The sequence below is a fragment of the Drosophila melanogaster genome, chromosome X (genome assembly GCF_000001215.4).
Source record: "Drosophila melanogaster chromosome X".
Taxonomy (NCBI): Eukaryota; Metazoa; Arthropoda; class Insecta; order Diptera; family Drosophilidae; genus Drosophila; species Drosophila melanogaster.
Genome location: NC_004354.4, coordinates 21,496,347 through 21,520,077, shown reverse-complemented (window position 1 = coordinate 21,520,077; position 23,731 = coordinate 21,496,347). Strand labels below are relative to the sequence as shown.

Below are 23,731 nucleotides of genomic sequence, written 5' to 3'. Positions count from 1 at the left end.
AATTTTCCATCGATTAGAGGCTACCAATGCTACCTATGCTCAAAAGGTGAAAATTTTTTACGATTTCATAAATACGTTTGCTACAAAATTCCCGATTCGAGTAACTCGACCTTTTTAAAACAAGCATACATTTATAGTCTCAATTGTGATTTAAGTACATGCATATTAAAATTGCTTTTTTGGCTGTTTTGCAATCTCCACGTTCATACAAACGGACACACATACGGTAAGAGTGAATCGATTGATGTTTTGATTAAGAACATGAAAAATGGATCTAGTATACTGACATACATTATCAGTAACAAAAAACAGTTCATCATCATATTCTCTTCTAACTTTCTGATAGAGAATATTGATGTATACTATTTATAAACTTGCATATTATCGATGAACTCGCATAGGTGCGATCGGATTACTACGTTACTAAGCATTTGTGGTGTCACGGCGGGATCGGCTATGATCGGTGCGCCGCCGATGAATCTACACTTATAAAAGTGCTTTCCTAAAATCGCCCCAAAAATCATAATTAGCAAAAATTTCGAAACAAGGACCCATTACCAACTTGAACCAATTTTAGAAAAATGAACCCTAAATAACTGAATATAATATTTATCTTTTTTATGTGAATTTTATTGAGTTAAGACAAAGCTTTTATTTTTAGGGTGCGCCAAGATAATTACCGAAAAATTAGAAAAAAAAACTTACTTAAATTAAGAAAACAACATAATGGTGCATTGTTTTGCATTTATGGTCCGCGAAAAGCGATTTTCTAAAATACAGAAAAACTTTTTTATGAGTGTAGACGGCTACCACTAAATAGGTACATAAGATAAGATAAGCGAGAAGATAGCGATGAACAATCAATTAAGCTGGTGCATACATATAGTCAATGTGCACAAACCGCTGGTGCAGTTCTGGTCGGACACTCTTCAAGTAACGATGATCGCTGTTTTTTCACTCATTGCGGCTGCTCTCGCCGTTGGATCCCTCGTTCTGCTCCCCGTTGTCCTAAGAGGTGGATGTCTACTTGTCGTAACAATCGTTTGGCTGTGGCAAATTCTACACTTCTGGCATTGGCGACGTCTGGGCGTCCCCTTTGTTCCGGCTGCCCCATTTGTGGGGAATGTGTGGAATCTTTTGCGTGGAGCCTGCTGCTTTGGCGATCAGTTTCGCGAGTTGTACGAGAGTAAGGAGGCTGCCGGCCGCGCCTTCGTGGGAATTGACGTGCTGCACAATCACGCACTGCTTCTTCGAGATCCGGCTCTGATCAAGCGCATTATGGTGGAAGACTTCGCTCAGTTCTCGAGCCGCTTTGAGACGACAGATCCCACTTGTGACACAATGGGATCGCAGAACCTTTTCTTTTCCAAATACGAGACTTGGCGGGAGACGCACAAGATCTTTGCGCCCTTCTTTGCTGCGGGAAAGGTGCGCAATATGTACGGGCTTCTGGAAAACATTGGACAGAAGCTCGAGGAGCACATGGAGCAAAAGCTAAGCGGCAGGGATAGCATGGAACTGGAGGTCAAGCAGTTGTGTGCCCTCTTCACAACGGACATCATTGCATCCCTGGCCTTTGGCATAGAGGCGCACAGTCTGCAAAATCCCGAGGCAGAGTTTCGTCGTATGTGCATTGAGGTCAATGACCCCAGGCCAAAGCGCCTCCTACACCTCTTCACCATGTTCTTCTTTCCGCGACTATCGCACAGGGTTGGCACCCATCTTTACTCCGAAGAGTATGAGCGCTTTATGCGCAAGTCCATGGACTACGTTCTTTCCCAGCGCGCGGAAAGTGGGGAAAATCGACACGATTTGATCGATATATTCTTGCAGCTGAAGCGTACGGAGCCGGCGGAAAGCATAATCCATCGGCCAGATTTCTTTGCAGCCCAGGCTGCTTTTCTGCTTTTGGCCGGCTTCGACACCTCGTCGTCCACCATCACGTTTGCGCTGTACGAGCTGGCCAAGAACACCACGATTCAGGACCGCCTGCGGACGGAGCTTCGGGCTGCCTTGCAGTCTAGCCAAGATCGGCAACTGAGCTGCGACACCGTCACCGGATTGGTTTACCTGCGACAGGTAGTTGATGAGGTCTTGAGACTTTATCCGCCCACAGCTTTCCTGGACCGATGCTGCAATTCCCGAACGGGCTATGATCTCTCGCCGTGGAACGGTGGATCGCCATTCAAATTGCGTGCGGGCACGCCTGTCTACATATCGGTGTTGGGAATCCATCGTGATGCACAGTACTGGCCAAATCCCGAAGTCTTCGACCCGGAGCGCTTCTCAGCGGAGCAACGGCAACAGCACCATCCCATGACCTATTTGCCCTTTGGCGCAGGACCAAGAGGTTGCATCGGGACTCTTTTGGGGCAGTTGGAGATCAAAGTTGGACTGCTGCACATCCTAAATCACTTTCGGGTTGAGGTCTGCGAAAGGACGCTACCAGAAATGCGGTTCGATCCCAAGGCCTTTGTACTCACTGCTCACAATGGGACCTATCTACGTTTTGTTAAGAATTCTCTTTGAAATACATCCAGTAATAGTTATATTAGGTAAACTTTAGTTGGACAATTGCTGTTGAAAATGCACCTTAGATTTTCCTAAAAAGTAAACCACTCCTTAGAAAGGTTTAAATTTAATGACATTGTTTTACTATATTCCATAAAGCACTTTTCAGTTGGCGAATTGTCGGGTAGTGCGACAGTTATCCTGCATGTTTCTATAAACTATACTTATTAGCAGGTGAATTCTTAAATAATGAATACATTTTTAAACAGTGAATACATTAAAGCCAATTCCAATTCACATTTGAATAGTGCCAACCGTACTGCAAACTATCTGTGCACATGAAACAGATACAGAGCTTACCCAACGAGTATACGAGTATTGTACGTACGAGTGAGTGAGTATTGGTTGAAAATCAATCTGGCAATTAGTCTGCATTAATTTCAAGGGTCCTGGTCCCTTGCCAATTCTCGTAAATGTGTCTGGTTAATAAAGATGTAATACCGACAAAAGACGACCCGGACTGGCACCTCCACCAGCCGAACAATTAAGCCATGCTCGTCCAAGACTGATTGTTCTCGACATCGGTTTTTGGTCGAGCATTAATTACACACAAATTGGAGCCTAAATGTTGGCTAAATGTGTACTGATCTGTACGACAACAAAGGAGCGGAACCACTAGAAGCCCTCCACTTATTCTTGCCCATCGTGGAGCCACCTGTTTGCAAGAAGCTCAAGCCGCACAAAGCAGGTAACTCTGGCAGCTCACTAATCACAAAAGTCTCGAATACAGAGCTGCATAAATGCCAAAACCTTCAGGCATTCACCTCTGCCTTTGCCCACTTGAGTTTTAAATTTGAGTTGCCCATTGACCCGACAACACAATCAAATATTAGCACTCGGGTTAGCAAGGGCAAAGGGTTCGGCCTGTGGGGTCCTGGGAATGAAATGAGCTTCAAATCCTTTTGACAACAGCCCCGCCCCGAACTCTGGTGGAAACCCATTCGAAAATTTACTTTACTGAGCCCCTGTAATCTCCGTGCTTACGATGGCTTCGCCTCTCATTTCCGACCCCCTCATGAACGCCCCTGGAAGGCCCGGACCCTACGAACCCACACCCCCTCCCCCACCCAACACAACACCAAAGCACTGGCAGCCTAAGCCCTTAACGAAACTGCCGTCAGCAGTAAATATTTATGCTTGTGTTTTATTTATTTACATTGTCAAAACCAATTTCGCCCAAGGGTTCAATTGTTTTTCACTTTTATGCTCCGCTCAGGAACCTCTCAAACGGCCCCCTGAATCCCCCAAAAACTAAGCCACCTTGGCAGTGGAGTGCGCAGCTCACATTTCACTTTCGATGGCCACTTTGGGCAACCCGCAAGCTCCCACTGTCTGCAGATACGCCGCCCCCAGCCGTAACCCTTAACGCCTCCAACTGAAGTCTCCCCCGAAATCGGAGTCCTCCGCCCCGGCCAACTGTCAACGTCAGCGACACGCATGCAAACAATCTGCGAGGTGGGTGTGGGTCAAAGGTGGCCCGGAGATCCAAAGTTGGCTTAAGCCTTGTTTGTTTTCAATTAAAAACCTTCAAAAACGCCCCCACCCCATCCACTAAGTCCGGTGAACGACCATAACTCCCCCGGAACCAGAAACCCAAAAACCCAGAAACCCAGAGATCCAGAAGGCGGAGAAGATTTGCGGAGGCGTGGACGCGGCAAGCATTCATTTTTTATGGCAAATGGGCAACTTAAAATCAAAGAAGCAGATTGCTCCCTGGTTGGCAGTCAATGTGAATTGCATTGCGCCTCCTCCGCGGCATTGGTTGCCCGATTTCAACTTGACATATGACTCAATTAGCTGCGAGCCCATGTGGGAGAAATAGATATGAGTACGAGTACGTATCCTCTGGCTGGGGGTGCTTTGAAATATTTGTTATTGCTCGGGGAAATGGCTCTTTACTCGCCAGTTTGCTTACCGAAAATAAATTAACTTGCGAACCCAATAATGCAATGGCACTTGGCTGGTTTCTAACTTCTTGTGGGACATCTGGGGCACTTTTGAACTAGATTATTCCACAATTGCCACTACGTACTTTATCTGGTTATTGATTTTTTTTTTTTAATTTTGAGGAAGATGGTAAGTTTTATTTTGGTACATCCACTTTGAAGGTCTTTCTATGATGAAATACTTATTCATACTACCATTGAGGTATCGCAAATACAGTTTTTTTTTTTGGCCATTTTAGCAAAATGATCTTGGGTTTGTCTAAAAACTGATTTTTCAGGATAAGGAAAAGATAGGAAGATAAGATGATTCAGGGAGTACTTTTACTCCCCAACTTTTACCGTATATCTATTACTGTTGTCGTGACATTGGATTCCAGATCCCGCACCGCCAACCAAAAACCAAGTGGGCTAAGGAAACGCGTCGGGCTGTATTGTCCCAGTAATGTTATCCTTTGTGCCCGAATCGCAGGGCATCTATTCAATCTTTTTAACGTGATAAACTGCTTAATGCACTGAGACCGATACAGAGACACCGACCCAACCGGAACGGAATACAAATAGCCATTGAACTGACCCAGCCGTTTCCTCCTTTTCCGACCTCCTTTGAGTGGGATGACTAAGTAAATTGGATTTGAAATGCCCTCTTTTCCATTGTGAAAGGACAAAGGAGACGAAGGGCAGGCCAGTATTTGCATCGGATGATCTGGCAAATGTGAGGAATAATCCAGCGTATTATTCAAACAGGGACTACAGTTTTAAAGGGCGTTGAGGGTCTATATCCAACTAAAAAATCTGAGCTCTCTTTAAATGTTTAATAGTAAAATACATATTACAAATTGAAATTAGCCGTGCTTTAATTGGTTCGGTGACTCTTCCCAGAGCGGCTTTCCTTAACGCTTAACGACACTTCTTGGCCTTATCTTTTTGTTGGGCGCCATCTTTGTGTCTTTGCAGTTGCAGCTTCATTATGCGCGTGGAATTATGCAAGCAACTTTAATCCTTGCAACCGTTAGATGGATCTCAAGGAATGGCTGTTCCGGGGGGAGGTACCATTAAAAGCTGCGACCACGCCCCCAGCTTTCGCACTTATCTCAGCCACTTTATGCATTAATGGCGCGACTTTGTCGTTGTCATCCAGCCACTCCCCCCCTTCTTTCAGCTTGAATGTGGGGCGAGTAGGCGTGTCTGGGTGGCTTAAATCAAGTGCAGCATGCTATCAGCATTCTGTAAGATGCAAAACGGAACTACATCCAGAACCAGAACCAGAACCAGAACCAGAACCAGACCCAAGACCAGACCCCAAGCCAGCACCAAACTCGCATCCCGCACAGAATCCAAGCCACATCTCCATCCCAGGCTTAACCAAAATGCAATTAGTGGCCACAATATGGCGACAGACGATTTTATTGACGTCACTTTGGTCTCGGCCAGGGCCAAAATGTAAATGGAAAATGAAAACTGAATGCCGGGCCAAACCAAACCAAACCCAACCAAACCGTAGTGAAACCGAAAACGCGAATCAATGTGAAAATGAAAGATGTGGCTGCCGGCGACCACAAGTTTCAAAAATCACTAATGGATTTTTAATATAATAAATAATATGCACTAACATAAAATGTCCATAAAAGTGCTTTTGTCATCCATTAGGGCGCACTGGTGCGAGGTTTTTGGGCTCGTCGCTTTTTCGGAGGGATCGGTATCGGAATCGGGAGCACCTGACCTCCGAAAGCGAAGATCCTGAAGGCAAAGCAACGGCTTCGATATAATTGAATAGATACCACATTATTTCCATTATATTATATATTATATTTCCTCTCTGCGTAACCTTTCGATGGACGAACAAAGTGCTATTTTAGGCCACAACAACCACACAAAAGTCTCACACCACACCACACCAAACGCTGCACTCACACACACACACACACACACCTTCACACAAAATGCCACGCACACCAGTACACACGCACTAATACAAATGCACAAAGGAAATAAAAGGGAAATACCCCTTACCTAAGTTGAGAGCAAGAAGAAAGAGGCAAAGGCAGTTAGTAGCTATCAATGCGTAAGATACTTCGCACAATGCCAAAATGGATTGAATGGAAATAAAGCATTATAAATTATATGGAAATGGACACACGCAGACTACCGCCCACACACACACACACACACGCACACGCACACACCTCCATCAACATCGACACCCACGCACACAAGTGTACATAAGCAACTTGTTTGGCTTTAAGCTATCGATGCACTGTTCTAGCAAAGTTACTGATATTATGAAATAAAGGTTAGGCCAATGCTTGATAAAAATGATTAACAGATTTGCATAAAACCGTGTTTTTAGTCGAACTAGCTTTAAAGCAAAGCGGTACCATTTCATTTAATCACCCAGGAATATACACAAAATTATTTGTTATCAGTCGTTAAGAGCAAGTCATTTATAAAAGTCACTAAATATTTCCTTCTTTTTGTCTAAAAAATTAAAAAATAAATTTTGTTTATGTGAAAAAGATCTGACATACTCAGTTAGTAGTATAATTTAATCTACAAACTCTTCAAAAGTTTCATGAATTCTTTAGCCTATAAATTCTAATTGCGCTCTTGCTCATTGCCATGTACATAGTTAGTTGCTTATATCATTGCAAACAAAATTGACCAGTGGTCGAAATAAGAGTATTTCGCAGTTGCTGAGCTGCATGCAATTGCGAGCTGCCCGTCCAAGTTATGGAATCGAACGAAATCAATAATTCATTAAAATAATGTATGCATAAAGGCTGCATGTTTATGGTCAATGGCTGTGGTGCTATAACAACGGCAACACCGGCGGCGGGAAAAGGATCTGCACACACAAACATTACGGATAATCCATGCAAGTCGGGCGACCATATATAGCCCAGATACCGCCATCCATGGGCATGCCTGCATATATTTATTGACTCGTCGTCGGTGGCCAATTGGTGTCAAAAGCCCGACGTAATCCCCAACAATGTTGTTAACAAGTGGCCCAGGGAACTAGTACCAGCCTGCTCGAACGGACGGGCGGATAGCGATGGCGCCGGGTGGGTTAAAACTTTGCCATAAAGTGCAGGCCCCCAGTCCCGAAATTGCTTGAAATAAATGAAGACGGAGCAGGCGCGGGCAAAACAATCAAGGAAGCACTTAACCGAATGAAACACAAGTACACAAATGAAAGTAAGCAAACACAAGACAAGCCGTAGAGCAAATAGTTGTAGCGAGGCGCAGATAAAGATGCAGATAGAGATGGAGCCACAGATACAGATACAGATACAGATACGGGCTCGGGCCAAGTCCAAGTCCAAGTGCAAGGAGATGAGGACCAGGTCCAGACGATACGACCTCGTCCCTTCCGCCTTCCCCCATCCCGTTGGCCTGGTCAAAACTAAAGCAATGAAATAAAATGAAAATGCATTAAGTATGCAGATGGAGTGCAGATCCCACTCCACAGTGAACTTCGGAGTCCATGAAGTGGAGTAGTTGCACTCAGAAAAATGCCATTTCCTCTTTAATTGAGTTCAAGGATCTTGGGTCCCAGATCTTGTTTCTTAAGAAGAACTCCTTCAATTTGCAATAGTGTTGTGGTGAAAAGGCTTGAGCTATTTATATGGTAATGGACGCAATTTATTAGCTTATTGACTTATATTTGCTTAAGCAGTGGAATCTCATCATGATATTGATTGAGGCTTAAAAATGTCCTTAGAAAAATACAGATCTTCGATTTAAGAAGCCAAACTTCGCGCAGAAGCATAATGGCATACTTGGCATACTTGGGTACAAGACCTCTGTACTCATACTGAGCGTATATAAACTATATTTTGGTATTATTTTCGCAGTGTGCATCGGAGTTTGGTTCTGAGTCTGGCAAATAGAGCTGCTAACGGTCATAACGAAGTTGCCACCGCTGCTTGCTCCATGCTTGATACATGGCTCCGAGCAAGGAGCTTGTCACTCAACGAGTTCCCAGTCAGAAAGAGAGACTCGGAGTTGGTCCTGGCCAGTCAGCTCGTAATGCAGCTAGCCGCCTGCATTTAAATCATTTTTATGTTCCGCCCTGGCCTGGAAAGTGCAGCAGGAATTGAAACTGCAGATCTGCAATTGTTTTCACTATTTAGCTTTAATGCCGAAGGGTACGGCCCCTTGGAAATGAAAAAGGAAGATGGAAAGTGGCAGTGTCAATGGCAGCGGCAGCAAATCGGGAGGCAAAAAGGACAGGACAGCCGGAAAAACCGAGAAACAGGGCCGGCTGCTGCCACAACTTTTTCTATTAGTTTGATGCTTGATGAATTCTGATGTGTCTTTAATGTCACTTCTGTTGTTTACCGCCCCATCCGATGGCTTCGATTATCATCAGTTGGAGTATCGGGCCGAGGCAGCTGTTGTATCTGTAAACTATAAGTTGCCGATGGACCACTTTTTTCTGATGACTTTACAGGCGGGCCGTTCAGGCGACGCAGTCAACGCCTATCCATGGCCATTTCCTGAAAGGATCGATTTCTAAAGAATTAACAACAAGTCCAGTGTTTAACGTTTCAACTAAGTCTTCTCGAACTGTGTACATAACTATCAAAAGTGGAGCAATGTACTCCGAACTTTGTTTAAATTTTTGCCGTAAAGCTACCTACGGTAATCGTAGTGCACTTTTCATCTTAAATTCTCCATTAGAGAATATTATTGTTTAAAAATAGTGCGTTTACTGTTTAGTATCTCTGGGGAGGCCCGAAACAAGGTAGCAGAAAAGTATCTGAAGAATTCGATTTCAGACGGGCTACTCATAGGTTTTTTCAAGATTTTTAATTGATAATATATTCATCATTTCGCTTTAGTAAAACTTCTTGAGAAAAAGACTTATAAATAAGTTTTTGTGATTGAAGTTGAGTGTAAATAAAAATGCCAAATGCATTTTCTCGATTCGTATAAATCAAAAGCGGGCTGTGTTGACTTCGAATCAATGAACCTGTCCTCGGTTGATAGTTTTTGGAAAGATTTCCAATGCAGTCTGCGCCTGAGCCGCTAATTTACTAACGTTAATTAATGGCGAAATCGAAAATGTTCACTTTGAACTTTGGCGTTTGGCTATGGAAGTGAAAACCGCGCTTAAAGAGCTGCCCCACCCACTCTGCCCACTCCAAACCTCGAAATTTCACGGCACAAAGGAAATGGAACACTTTGGCGAAGAAGAAGGAAGCTGCCTTGCGGTTGCCACCTCCAAAAATGGGGGAAAAGCGGCTGGGAAAATACGCTGTAAGGGGAAGACTGGTTGGAAGACAGGAAAAGTTGCAAATTGACTTGGTCTGCGTGTGCAGGAGTGTGGAAAACCTTTCAAGTTCCAACGGAAATCAGGAAACGGATCCTGCCAATAGATCTTCGACCAGTGCACCAATAAAGATTTGTGAGAACTAGCCATCCAAGCATGTTCCAGATTTCATCCACTAAAAAATTTTTTGAGCTTAAATAAGCCAACCGACCAACTGGTTTATGTGATTTTAGTAATACATTACTAATCAATCCTTTTATGTTTCTGTTTTAAACTGGTTTGTAATAACAATACTAAAAGGTATTTATTGTTGGAAAGTATATATATACATATATAACATTAGTAATTCTTTCTTAAAACTAAATGAGTCGGAAAGCCAAAGTGTCTATCAACGAAAAATTGGGATTTTAAATTCACAATAGGTATGTACGTATCGGCTGCATATTTATTTATATTTTTTTTTTCGCAAGCCATTTCTTAATTGGCCCGAAAATCGAAGACTACCGGCGTAGGCTATCGAATCGGAGAGGCACGCGCTGAACTGAAAGCGACTCTTCGACGAGTGCCGGAAACGGAAATGGATATGGTATAATGCTCCGGGGGGAATGGAGCTAAGCAGAGCAGGATGAGGACTCAAGGTCTCCAAACATTTCATTTTCTCTTGCCCGGCTAATTTTGCATGCAGCGCACAAAGGCGTCGCATTGGAGGCGTCCGGGTGAGGGGGGCGTGGCATGGTCACGCAGACGATTGATTTGGAAACGGGCCATTGTCACGCCGTCTACGAAAATGGCCAGACGGAGCGGAAAAGTCGGTGGGGGAATGGACCGGAGTGTTTGCCGGATTGTCCCGAAAACTGGCTGAAAAGGATTTGCTTAAAGTCGACATCATGGCCAGGGAATTGAGTATCGGCTAGTGGGGACCGGCATGGGGATATTTGAGTACGGAACATGGGATATGGGATATGGGATATGAAATGTGGCAACTGCACGTACGCATTGTGTATTGAAAAACACACTGGCACACACGCTCTCCGGAACCCATTGAATCGGCAAAGTTTGTTAGTTCGGACACGAAATATTTTATTATTATATATAATTTGCCATTATGATGATTATACGTGAACACCCTCCACCGACTACCGAGCCCCAAGCTGCGAGTCCCCATTCACTATCCACTGCCCCCGACTCCATTGTGAATTCAGTGGGCATTGGCTCGTCCTCGCTGCGAGTGCTGCATACTTTATGTCCTTGGCGCAATCACAGTCATGTCTGCACCTTGGGACTCCCAGTGGGCGGCTGGTGGTCACCGGGAGGTCGTAGGCAATCCAATTGAATCCACATCGCCGGGCAGATGATGATGGGCCACACCAGGAGGACTGGGTGGCGTACAACGTACTCGCAGCGAGGACTTTCTTAAAGCGCCAAGCCAAAGGCTCCTTTAAGATTCACAGAGGTCACGAGCGCGACTGAGATACCTAATATAAGGCTGGGAGAATTTTCGACAAGAAACTGTTTAGGTTACCAAGCCGGTCATTTGATACCCTTGCATTTAAGCCAAGAGTGTTTTGCCCATTGGTCAATATACTCAAATGGGATGCATGTACACTATATTTGGTTTCATTTGCAAGCCAGATTGTTGGATATAGTGTCCTGATATCTGTCGAACTTGATATTTATAAAGGATAGACTATTTCTAAAGAAACTGTTCGGCGTGAAAAAAATCATTTATTCATTGCAAAGGGATCCGATTCAAATAATCAAATTATTATGTCTTCGTTCAAGGTACATACGTGCAGGACCATTCAACAAATTCTTTTAACAACATTTTGTGTGTGTTTATAACGACCTTTCGAGCCTAGCACATTGATTTTATAGCTTAAACCCTTAGTTAGTTGGCCCAAAGCAGCGTGTCTGATAATTGCTGGGTGTTTCTGTTATCCCATTCTGCTCAATGCGTGACTTCTTTGAATTTCTGGCAGCGAGTTGCACTTGATTATCATTGTTGGCTGATTGTCGGCTGATTGCCGGCTGATTGTCAGCACTTTGACATGCACAGCAAGTGGGATGGAAAGAGGGCGCATAAATTAAAACTGAGCATTTGCCGCCTTTGGTTTCCCTTGGCCGCTGTTCCCCGACTTTCCGTTGACGGCAACTCAAGCTTCACTTAATTAACTGCAATAAGAAACTGAAATTAACCCCGGGCCCGAACTCGCACCCAAAAGGAGGGACGGCGGCTGACGAAAGTTTTCCTTTCCTTTCGACGATGAAGATGACGCTGGAGCCGGCGCGGATGATGATTATGATGATGGAAAGTGCTGGAAGAGAGGCGAAACTTTTCCCCCACTGCACTCATAATTCCGTTAGCTAATTTGCATCGTTATAGTTGAATAGAAGGACGTGACCGGGCCCAGGAAATCCCCATACCCGGATCAAAGTCGTCACACCCTCTTTCGTCGAGCCGTACGGCAATAATTGCGTTAATAATTAGTAATGGGCAATCGTTTGTGTGTTGCGTTGCGTGTTGCGCGCTGCAAGTTGCATGTTGCACTCGTCATGTTGCTGGCGCCGCAGCAGCATGTCGCCGGCAGCAGCAACAATGTTGCCGGCCGTGTGAAAAGCCTCGTCCAATTGGCTCACTGGGGCTTTCCCGACTTCCCGACTTCCCGGCTTCGTGCCTCGGCCGCGGCCAAGTCGGAAAAGTCGGAAAAGCGGGCATGTCTTTTTGCGGCACAGTGTTCGTGCAACAACGAGGCGCATCGGTGGTTACAGGTTACAGGTAGCTGGTGGCTGGTGGCTCTTAACTGGCAGTCCAAGGTGCAAGTTTAGATGCAGTGGCCGTTGCAGTTCGATTGCCCGGCAGCTGAAGGCTCTAAGAATTTCAAGTATTTCCGCTTGCCGGTCGGAAAAGCGGAAAAACGGAACGAAAGCTGGAACATGTGCGTTGCCTTTTTGCATTCCGCGCGAGTAAAGAAGGCAAAAAGGAAAACTCCGGGCGGATAGAAAAGGGGAATGAAAATAGTCGGGGTATGGAAGCGGCAATGGCAATGGCAATGGCAATGGCAATGGCAATGGCAGTGCATATGGAGATGGAGATGGCAATGGGAAGCCAAAAACCCCGAAACCAACAGCAGAACCTGGAGCAGAACCACAACTGAATCGTAACGAAACGAACTAAAATGAAATGAAACTGGAGTTCAACTCAAACGGAGCTTAACTTAACCTTTGGCCCAACCACAACGCCCCAAATGGGTGGTGCAGTGCTGCTGCAGTGGATGTCACTCTTAAAGCTGCCCACTTGGTGGTCCTGAACTTTCAATTGTCGCCCCAAAAGCCAGGCATTTTCCATCTTTTCCAATCGGAAATATTCTTCGTCACTTGAGTCGGGTCTGTTTAACGGTTTGTTTAACAGGTTGACTTCATTTAAATGTTTTCGCCTTACCCCTGAGTTTAACTGAGTTTAACACGGTTTTCGAGGTTTATTTGAGTTTATTTTAGAACATAACCTATACAAGTAAACGATATTTTGCAAAACAAAATACCTTGCTAGGATACCTTGTTAAAAATATGAAATAATTTATCTCTTAATGGTAAACATACGTTGTACGTTGAAAAAGTTAAAAATAATTGCTTAATTAAAAACATAATTAAAACGCAGCTAAATTATTTTAAATAACATTGTTACCGAACTGTGATATTTTATGTATAGGCTATTTTTTTATTCTTATTAGTACAAACAAAAGATAATGCTATAGTCTTGTTCCCTGACTATCAGATACTCGTTACTTAACTGCAGTGAATGCGAACGCGAAATTTAATCATTATCCTGGGATATCGATAGCTAATTGTGCAATAAAATGAGAAAAAATTTCAAAATTGTTCCAAGGTGTGGGCGTGGCAAAAAGTTTTTTTTTGGCAAATCGATAGAAATTTTCACGACTAAAATGATTATGAAAAAATATCCAACAACTTTTCAAAAATGTGGGCGTGGCAGTTTTGGGTGGTTTTAGGGCGTTAGAGTGGGCGTGGCAAAAAGTTTTTTGGCAAATCGATAGAAATTGACATGAGTAATACATATGTGAAAAATTATCAACATGTTTTTCAAAAGTGTGGGAGTATCAGTTTTGTGCTGTTTGTGGGCGTTAGAGTGGGCGTGGCAACATGGGTGCGCTGCGTCATTTTCTTTAGAATCTCGTTGCTGAATCTCAACCTTCTAGCTTTTATAGTTCCTGAGATCTCGACGTTCATACGAACAGACGGACATGGCTAGATCGATTAGGCTATTGATCCTAATCAAGAATATATATACTTTATAGAGTCGGAAACGTTTCCTTACGCCTGTTATATACTTTTCAACGAATCTAGTATATCCTTTTACTCTACGAGTAACGGGTATAAAATTTATGTAGTACACACTAGAAAATATTTGTAAAGTACATTAAATAATTTTAAAAATACTGGAATTTGTTATGCTTTTAAAAGTATTCCATGAATTTGGTATTCTCATTAAACGAAATTGTTATTATAATTAAATTTAATTTTATTTAACCCTTTAAGTCAGTTGGAAGAACCTTTTAATATATATATTTTATGAAATTTAAAAAATATCGTGTCTTTTAATTTATTCAATGGGTTTTTTGAAACGAAACTAATAAAAATATATCAAATTGAATACCAAAATCGATCAGAGTTCTCTCCTAATTAGCCGGCTACATACGTGCCTAAGCTTAAATTTCATTTCATTCGCTTAAAGGCAAATCACTCATACGGAATTAAAATTCCGAAAAGTGGCAAAGACAAAGCAGACACAATTTACTTAAAGCAACTTAAACTAAAAGTAATTCCACTAAAATGTTTATAACCAAATCCAAATACAAGTGCGCTGCTGGCGAAAACTGTCGGCGGAAGGGGGTGGAAAGACGGTGGAAAGGCGGTGGAAAAACGGTCGGAAAACGGGCAGGTGAACTAAGCTGAGCTGAGCTGGCGCATTACTCGTATTTACCCCCGTGTCTGAGCAAGCAGATGAAATTTAAAAGTGAAATCAAACAATGCGAAAATAACTTGCAAAACAATGTCAAGTGTTTGGCGAATGAATCGGCATGCCTGGGTGGATATATTCCTATACCCGCGTATATGTACATACATACATATGTACATATTTACTTACACACGCGTATGTTTTAAAGGATTGGAATTGGCAGAGTGGCGGAGCGGAAACGGAAGAGAAAATTGCACGACATAAAACAAGAAATGAATTGGACAAGCACAACAAACAGAAACAAAGAGTCTACCAGGGAATCGTTACCTTTCCTAATTTCCCACTTATCAACTCGAACTCGGATTTACTTACAGAATCAGTCACACACCCACATCTCTGGAGCACCTAGCAGCACATATTTTAAGTTATTTTATTATTATTATTTTAGTGCACCCGAAAATAGAATATTTGCTTGAAAATATATATTTTATTGCATTCCTATGCAATTTTGCTTTATTCATCTATTTTTGAAGTCATCTCTTAAGTCCATCATTCTGCACAGTTATTTAATCTGGTTGAAAAATGTTATTTGATATTTTTCTAGAGAGCATACAACGTAAAAATGTTGTTTGCTGTTATAAACTGTGAAGCAGTTTGGAATTCACCATTTACTTTTTATAATATGAAATGTTTTGGAATTTTACGTTGGCGGGAAGCTAATCACTTGGAAGTAACTTAATACTTGCCTTTCTATCCTATTCAAATGCACTCCATTCCATTGATCCCCAGCGATTTCTGCAAGTGTAGGCCACTTGGCGCCTCACTTGGCCAATGGATTGGCATGGCTTGCTGCCGAGGCTGCATCCCTTGTTGTTGGCCGACCTGGTGTGTGTCTGTGTTAGCCAAGCCAAGCCAAGCCAAGCCAAGCCAAGCCAAGGCAAGGCAAGCCAAGCCAAGCCAAGCCAAGCCAAGCCAATCCAAGGCAAGGCAACCCAACTGGTTGTAGATACAACCGCAACAGTTGTGGCGACGCTTGCCGCTTTGAAGCAGTCGAGAAGGCCACTTGAGTCAAGTGCAGTGGTGACAACAGGCTGGGATTGGGTGGTAGGTTGCGGAAGGGGGCTTGCTGGCGAAGAAGAAGAAGGTAAAAAGGTATGCCTGGCGACGACCTTCGTCCTGTGGCGCTCCGTCACAGCCTCTTGCTGCGTCAACATTGAAACACATTCATGGTTCTGGCCCAGAACCCCCTGCCAACAGAACCTTTTATCCTGCCCCCCGGCGACCGGCTCGTCCTTTCCGCTGACAAAGCCAAGCAAAAGTTAACTTAAGCAGCTGCCAAGTGACTTGAAAGTACTTGAGCGCATCCTTAAGCAGGATATCAACTGGCAAAAGCGCTGAAAGGAGCTGGCTCCCGCAGATCCTTCCCCCTTTTTGCTACCCCTTTCCCCTTTCCTTTCCCTTTCCATTCCCATTCCCATTCCCTTTCCCTTTGCCGCCTCCCGCTTTCCGTTTCCCAGGTTTTGTCTCAGCGAAACGCATGAAAGTATTGTAAGTTGAACGGCGACATCGGGCGAAGGTCTCCGCTGACTGCAGCCAGTGACAGGAAATCTCAGTCGTCAGTCCCACGCCCCCCACATTCCGACAGAGATGATGGATTCAGTCACCGTTTTCGATTATATATACCGTCATGTATCAGTGTCAGCACTTTTCCCTGTATTTTCCTGTGCAGTGTGCCACATAACCGGGGCATTTGAAATCACTTAAAACAGTGACTGCTAAAAGAAGTTGAAGTCTTTTTGGATGCAAATAAAGCGAATATAGTAACCGGAAAATATAAATTCATGGTAATTGTATTTATAATTAACGCGTACTTTAAAAAATATATATACGTATGTCCAGAATGCTTAAATATTTTCCGAACTCTTAGTTAGTTAGTCTCGACTAGAATAAACAAATAATGTGAACATGCCATTAGCATATGAGACTTTGACCTTGCGAACCCGTGACCGTTCCCGGTGGCGTGACTGCGGCTCGCGTCCGCCCATCTCCGGCGGCAGGAGGGGCATGGTCGAGGCAGGGCCAGAGGATGGGACTGGGTCTGGGGCGCTAGTCGCTTGTCGCGACCACGACGCTGGCATCACGTTGTGGCCTTTTATTAGATACGTGCTGTATCTCTGTTTACCAACTTTGATGGTGTTAATGCTGGTTTGTTGCTCGTGGTGTTGGCGCCTTTGCCGCCGCTGCTCGTTTTGGTCCTTTTGGTCCTTTTGCTCCTCTTTATATATATACATATATCTGTCTGATGCTCCCACACACACACACACAGGCACACTCACGCGCACATGTGTGTGGACAGAGGCATAAAAAGTGCAGCGTGCTTGGAAATTGTTCAAGATTGGGCGCAGGGCGGTAGTAAATCGTCGATTTGGCGAGATGGTGAAACTTTGACTCCTAGAAAAACTTAAAGCCCGGCCAGCATCTGACACAGTTGCCGATGCTGGGCCCCCCCCACTCGAAACGAAACAGAAATTCGTATACAAATTTAATTAAAAGTGCAATTGCCCGATTTGCACAACGCTACATGCATGTTTTCGGCGATGTTCGTATGCATTTGCACTCGGATGTATGTATGTGGGGATACACCGCAGTAACACTCAAAGCGCATTAAAAATTCAGCAGATGTGTTTTCGGCTCCAATTGGAGGTCAGCAGAATCTGGTGAGTATTAGTGGAAACAGTGGCGTGGTTAGCAGAGGGCAAGTCGAGGAAAGACATGAATAGATCGAACCAGATAATCTATCAATGTTAATTGGCAAAATATGCAAAATATACATTCTACAAATAGATCATAATTACATAATTCATTTGCTCACGCAACATTTGGCGGTTGTGTTGACCAGACCGAAATTATTCAAAACTTGATTTTGCAGTAGGCAAATGCTTGCTTTTTTTTTTACGAAAAACTATAAAAATACAATTAAAGGCGCTAATATTTCAAACGTAATGGGATGGCTAAAATTAAAGTGGATAGTGGATGGCAAGAAGGTAGGGAGGAGTCTCGGCCATCATTCAGTTGCCACCACGCCCCTGCGATCTGTGCTCCGTAGCTCCACCAGCTTCACCAGATCCAACTCAGACTCTGCACCTCCCCAACTCCGATTCCGATTCCGGGTCCAACTGCAGCGCAGCGCCGGCAATCGCATGAACCGGAAATGCGCAAAACTAACGGATAATGGAAAATGGCGTTGGCAACTGGCGCAACCGAGTGTGGCCTTAAATGGCGCGACCCGGGGAATCTCCCTGCATTCCGGTTCCTGGCCAAAAGTTAGCAGCCAGGATCCGGAATGGAGACTGTGTGGCCGCATAAACTCCCGAATAACGCTAAATGTCATGGTTATGTTTACATGCGGTGAAATTATGCGGAAGTGGCCGTTAAAGTTTTCGCCCAGCTCTCGCAATTAAAGCAAATTAATGCGGAATTAATTCATAGACCTCGCCGAGCCAGATGCTCGCCGATTGCACTGCGATGATGTGTTTACTGCACCCTCCGACTCCGATTTCGATTTCGATTTCGATTCTGATTCTGAATCTGGTTATGATGATGACGATGATGATAGTGGCCGTGCTGGAGGATTTACCCGAACGGGGTAACCATGTGGAGGGAGGGCTGTGCAATCAGCAAAGCCGTAAATTATCAAACGCATCATTCAATGAGCCCACCGATCAGACTGCGCAGTGCACTGCGGGGAATTCGGTTAAGTGGATAAAAGGTTGCGAATGGTGAAAACCAGGTTGAAATATGGATTTTTGGACCTGCTCTTGATTTTCGCTTGCCCAAAGTGGATTTTGGCCCCAACACCGGATTATTGCCTCATTAAAAAATATTTTATTTGTTCAACTTATTAATAGCCATATCCATTGTTGGTTGATTCAATTATAATGATTTAGAACTGAAGCATTGGCGAATGGTACACAATTGATGGCATGTTTTTCACGGCCAATGTAATAAATAAGTTAGGAAATTTTTCAATTGGAGGCTTCAACCTGTCATTGCCTAAAATATATGTATGATGTTTTTGCAGTAATTCCTTTTGGGAATTTCGGAAGTTCATACCACACGTGTGATAACTTTAAATGTCACTACCAATTAAGCATTTAAGTGAAGAAAATAAAACGAAAAGTGTCGAATTGTGCATATGAAATTCTTTGGCCTCAGTGCAGCGTAAACAGGAGCGTGCAAGGTGGTCGAGAGGGGATAGATGAACTGGGGGTAATAAAGCAAATGCCACTCCTTCGGCTGCAAGTCTCGCTAACTGAATGGCCAAAAGGGCGAAGGACGAGGACGTGGACGAGGACGAGGGTCGGACGCGAATGGGAATGGATGGACTGCCTGATGGCAGGATGGCCCAATGAGCTGGGTTTTGGCCTGGCAAACAACCAGCAAGCATCGATTATTCCGAATGCATCATTTTCGGTGGCTTGTGGATGGGAGCAGGGGCGATTAAATGCAGCACACCTGAATAAATGCCAGACGGTGGTGTGCACGTTACATATGGGTTTTCCGAGGGATTCCACTTTTACAACCTTTTAAAGAGACAGCGTTTTTACTTAAAGCTATGGTAAAGGTTATACTAGGTTGAACAAGGAGCTATAATTATTTAAATCTATTAGACTTGGTGGAAATTTATCAATTTATTAAGACAAAAGTAGAAAATTCGTCTTACACTCTTTTTATCTTTCTGCTCACAATTAAAATGTCTTCTTCTTTTATTAACTACAATTTGTTGCAAAGATTTTAAACAATAGAGATCGCTAAAATCAAGTTCCTGGACTATCTGATAGCTGTTAGTCAGCTAATTGAAGTGAGCACTCCGAAATCGAATGCTTCTTTACGCAATAAGAATGCGACACCATTCAATAAACTTTTAGTTAACTTTTAATATTCCGATTTAAAGAATTTCGGATGGTCGATGGAAATATTGTAGGTAATCTTTAATCTTTGTGCATTATATTGCGCGTGACAAAGTAAATTAATTTCATACTGCTATTTCTTAGAGATTATCTTGCTTAAAGTTTATAACAGATAGAACCAACAAATATTCCCCATATGTAGGTGGTAGTTCCCGAATTAATAGACTGTGCAGCTAAGGATGGATTAGTCCCGGAAGCTTAGCTCATCGACAAATTGCCGAACAAGTTGCAGAATTTCAATTGAAGTGCATAGTGCCCATGAAGCGAAGAGGGCATGGGCGACTAAAAGTTGGCTCAATGAAAACGAAATTGTGGCCACACATAAATGGGCATGGTCGGCGGATTTGAGGCCCGTTTTGAACCCCCAACAACATCCTACCCCTCACCCACCCTTTTGTGGCACGTGCACGCACATTTGTGGGTGCTTGGTGGGGCCTCCCAGTGGGTGGTACACAGTTTGTCCCCAAACTTGGCTTTCCTTTCCTTTTTGGCTCCGAGTCGACGACTCTCATCGCCTTAATTGCTATTCTAAGCAGGCTGCACTTCATTGTTGTTGGCGCAACAGGAAAGGCGCGTGCCACGCCTCGAATTGCGGTAATTAAATTAGACAGCGCCCGGCCCCAATTCACCCGGCTCCGGAAAATAGCGATTGGCGGGATGTGTGGATGAACAAGACAGCCTGCCAACTTCACCGAGCAAATTAAGAGCCATTCAAGCTGAATATGCGACATCCTAAATGGGTAAGGAACATCGCAAAGTGGTTGTCTTCATTATAAAATGATGCCTTTTAAAAGTGTAATAGCAATACGTTTATATATATCGTGCTAAAGAACCTCACACACCTCACATTACTGGAAACCCAAGGTCAATTTTAATTTTCCATCACCATCATTACCATTTTTGGACAATGCAAGCTGTTTTTCACTTCCAAGTGCAATTCCAATATTTTTATGAAACTTTTGTTTTTCAAATACTTAATGTTGCCTCGTGAAATTGAGAAGTTGTTACTCACATTGACTTAAATCATTTGGAAACATATGTATATAAATGTTGTAAATGTGGCGGAGGTAAGCCTCCTCCGCTGTGTCGTTCAGTTAAGATTTTAAGTATGCAAATTCAGAAGAGCAAGAAGGCAATTACCTATAGCTACAAGATATTTTTTGATTTTCTATTGGCATTATTTGTAGAACAATTTCCTTTAAATTATGCATTGTAGTCGCTTTCGCAAATAAATAGCCGGCAGACAGAATCAATTTGGGTGCCCATCAAAGGTCAGAACGGGTTCGGGATTAATGCGATGTAGTCCGGTTTCACCTCGAGTAAATTTCCGGACCTCCACTCTGTTGACAATATATCAATCAGCAGATGGCTCGAACCGGAGAGTCCTGGCCAGTCCTTCGTTATACTCGAACTATTCCGCTCGCCCTTTGGCCAATTCAACAACAATTGCAAATACTTAATATTTATTTATTTGGCATTTTGTTGTGTTTGCCTGCTTGCATTGTCCTAGGTGCTGCATCCTGTTGCTGCTCCTTGAATGCTCGCATCCTTGTGCTTGGGTATATTTGACTTTGGTCGTCATGTGTTGCAGTTTTCCCAGATTTCCCCACTCTGGCCCAAGGAAAACCAAGAACTCAAGGCTTTTGGCTTTTTGCGTTTGACCAAAAGTTTCATGCAGACCATCAAGTGAGGGAGAAGGCTGCTCGCAAATCGCTTGCTATTTTAATTAGTTTGTCCAAAAGGCTAACAACTTGGGCAAACAAACAAATACTTGGACCTGCAGGGCAGGCGGAATTCAATTATGCTGGCTTAATGGCTCCAAAGCTCGAGGAGGGGTCTGGAAAGGCGGGGAGACTGGAGGCTTAGATCTAGTGAATCAGGCATGAGTGGAGGGAATTAAATCTATAACCGGATAACATACTTGGCATACAGTCATTGTTAGCAAATTATCGATTCATTCAACATGGGAAATATAATTAGGCATCAATTAACTTATTTTTGCGCAAATACCAGTAATTATTAATATTGATAATAATGAAATTTCGGAAAATGTTCCAAGACCAGAAATATATCAAGAGATATTCATAAAAGCTGTTCGAGTTTTGTTTTTTTTTTTTTTTATAATATGCGTGCAAATGCATACGTGCATTATGCTGATAAAGGTGTCGACACGTATTTTGAGCTAAAGTAAGCAGTCTGGGCATTTTGATCCGACGGCTCTAACAGGTCCAAAAAGTAACGTAAACTAATCCTCTTTTGTTTATTCAAAAAATGAGATACAGTTTCAAAATAGCTTAACATCCAGATACAAATGATTTTGTTCGGATTACCACACTTGCGATCCACTTCGTCACTTCGAGGATACAGCCGAGCTTTCAGTTTCATGTTTCGCTACTTGTTTGGTGTGAATTCAATAAATTGTTTTATCCAATTGTTTTGATTTATAATTAATAGATAAGATTTATCATTAATACAACTATTTGGATTTCATTGCAGCCTTTGTTAGCTGACGGTACATCGTAGGAAATGTTTAAAAGTTCGACTCTGGGCAAATGCCTATCTTTTCTTTTTATTGCATTCCGGGCAAATTCAATATATTTCTCCTAAATTTTATATTTTATGCTCAGGACTGGCGCCCTGCCAGTTTCCCAGTTTCCCAGTTTCCCATTTTCCCTTTTAATCCCGTTCCTATCTCGAAATCATCATCGTTGATGGTGCCCGCGGCGTTTTCTATAACGCGTCCGATTTTATTACATATTGTGTGTTTATTGTCAACGCTCACTCACACTAAGCACACACTATTGCAATTTCGTTAAAAAAAAAATATAGAAAATGTGGGTGTCGGGAAAGGGGAAGGCCAAGAAAATGGCATTAGTGGGTTGAGGAAAAATCGGGAGCAAAATGCCCCAGAGCACAATAAGGGATGATGGGAATTTTACTAAGAATTTTTCATTTCCTTTAACTCTGTGTGAGTGTGACCATACAGACACAAGCGTACATATGTATGTGTGTAACTCACAGAGAGAAAAATTACCATAGAACTCAGAGGTATCTTAAAGATACACTCATGAAGGTGCAATTCGATTTATTCTCCAATTAACGTATTTCTAATTATTATTTTTTAATTGAATAATGAAACGAAGGTAACACATTTTTCATATCATATAATAATTAAGGTTAAAACATGAAATCCAATATAAAGTGTGCGGTTTTTTTCAGTGCATGTGCGTTACTGTATGCCATCCTGCGAATGTGTGTGTGCGACTGCCCAAGTAGGAGGAGCAAGAGCTCGGCCGATACTGATGATATGGTGACTTCTTCCGATACTCCTCTTATATTCCAGCAGACAACGGCCAGAACGACGACAGCCAACTACGACTATTCAATATTTCCTTGGGCGTCCTGTTTTGCCGCAAAAGGAGAACAAGGACGAAAGCGTTCTAGCCGCTTGCCCACTTCCAGGGGGCCAATGGAGATTGTCTCCTTGGTTGCCACGCCTGCCAATTGGAAGGTGTCGGCACCGGAAATTGGCCAACTCGGATTCCGAATTGCGTTCATCATCTTTCAGTTTGCTGGTTGCCGGCCAAGAAAATTACCGAATTTTTCATTCGAATGGAGCAGTTAATTTGAGGTGACCACTTGCCTATTAATGCGGCTTGAATTCAACCTGGCGTAGCTTTGTTTTCTCTGGTGATTTTGTGGTTGTGAAAAAGTGGAAAACAGCTCCAAACAGGATGCACGAAAGGTTGTCTATTTACAAGCAATATTTTCGCATATGTCCATGATTTTGTTTCTAACACTTTCTATGCGTCCTTAACAAAACTAAATTTTATCTTCAACATTATTAAAAAATGTTGAAGAATTTACTTAAGTTAAATTTAAACAACTTCAAGCATCATGGGCTACAAAGTGTTCAAATACCTGGATTCCAGGTGCATCTAATTTTATGCTATTAATCGATTTTTAATTTAATTTTCATTATCCTTGCGATACT

General features: G+C 43.0%; 1 protein-coding gene and 1 long non-coding RNA gene across 2 annotated transcripts, besides 1 other annotated feature; both read left to right on the top strand.

The window, feature by feature from the left end:
- The first annotated feature begins 60 nt into the window (after nucleotides 1-60).
- Nucleotides 61-23,552, top strand: lncRNA:CR45082 (long non-coding RNA:CR45082). Its single transcript, NR_123985.1, has 2 exons — nucleotides 61-226; nucleotides 22,957-23,552. It is a non-coding gene; the product is annotated as a long non-coding RNA:CR45082 (long non-coding RNA).
- On the top strand, nucleotides 860-2,644 carry Cyp6t1 (Cytochrome P450 6t1). Its single transcript, NM_134613.3, has one exon. The coding sequence runs from the start codon at nucleotides 940-942 to the stop codon at nucleotides 2,527-2,529; it is 1,590 nt and encodes a 529-aa protein (NP_608457.1). The 5' UTR covers nucleotides 860-939; the 3' UTR covers nucleotides 2,530-2,644.
- Nucleotides 13,523-14,156: a mobile genetic element.
- Nucleotides 23,553-23,731: the final 179 nt, after the last annotated feature.

What these genes read in the sequence shown, in the direction of transcription:
- Cyp6t1 (NM_134613.3), top strand. Translation starts at nt 940, where the DNA reads ATGATCGCTGTTTTTTCACTCATTGCGGCTGCTCTCGCCGTTGGATCC.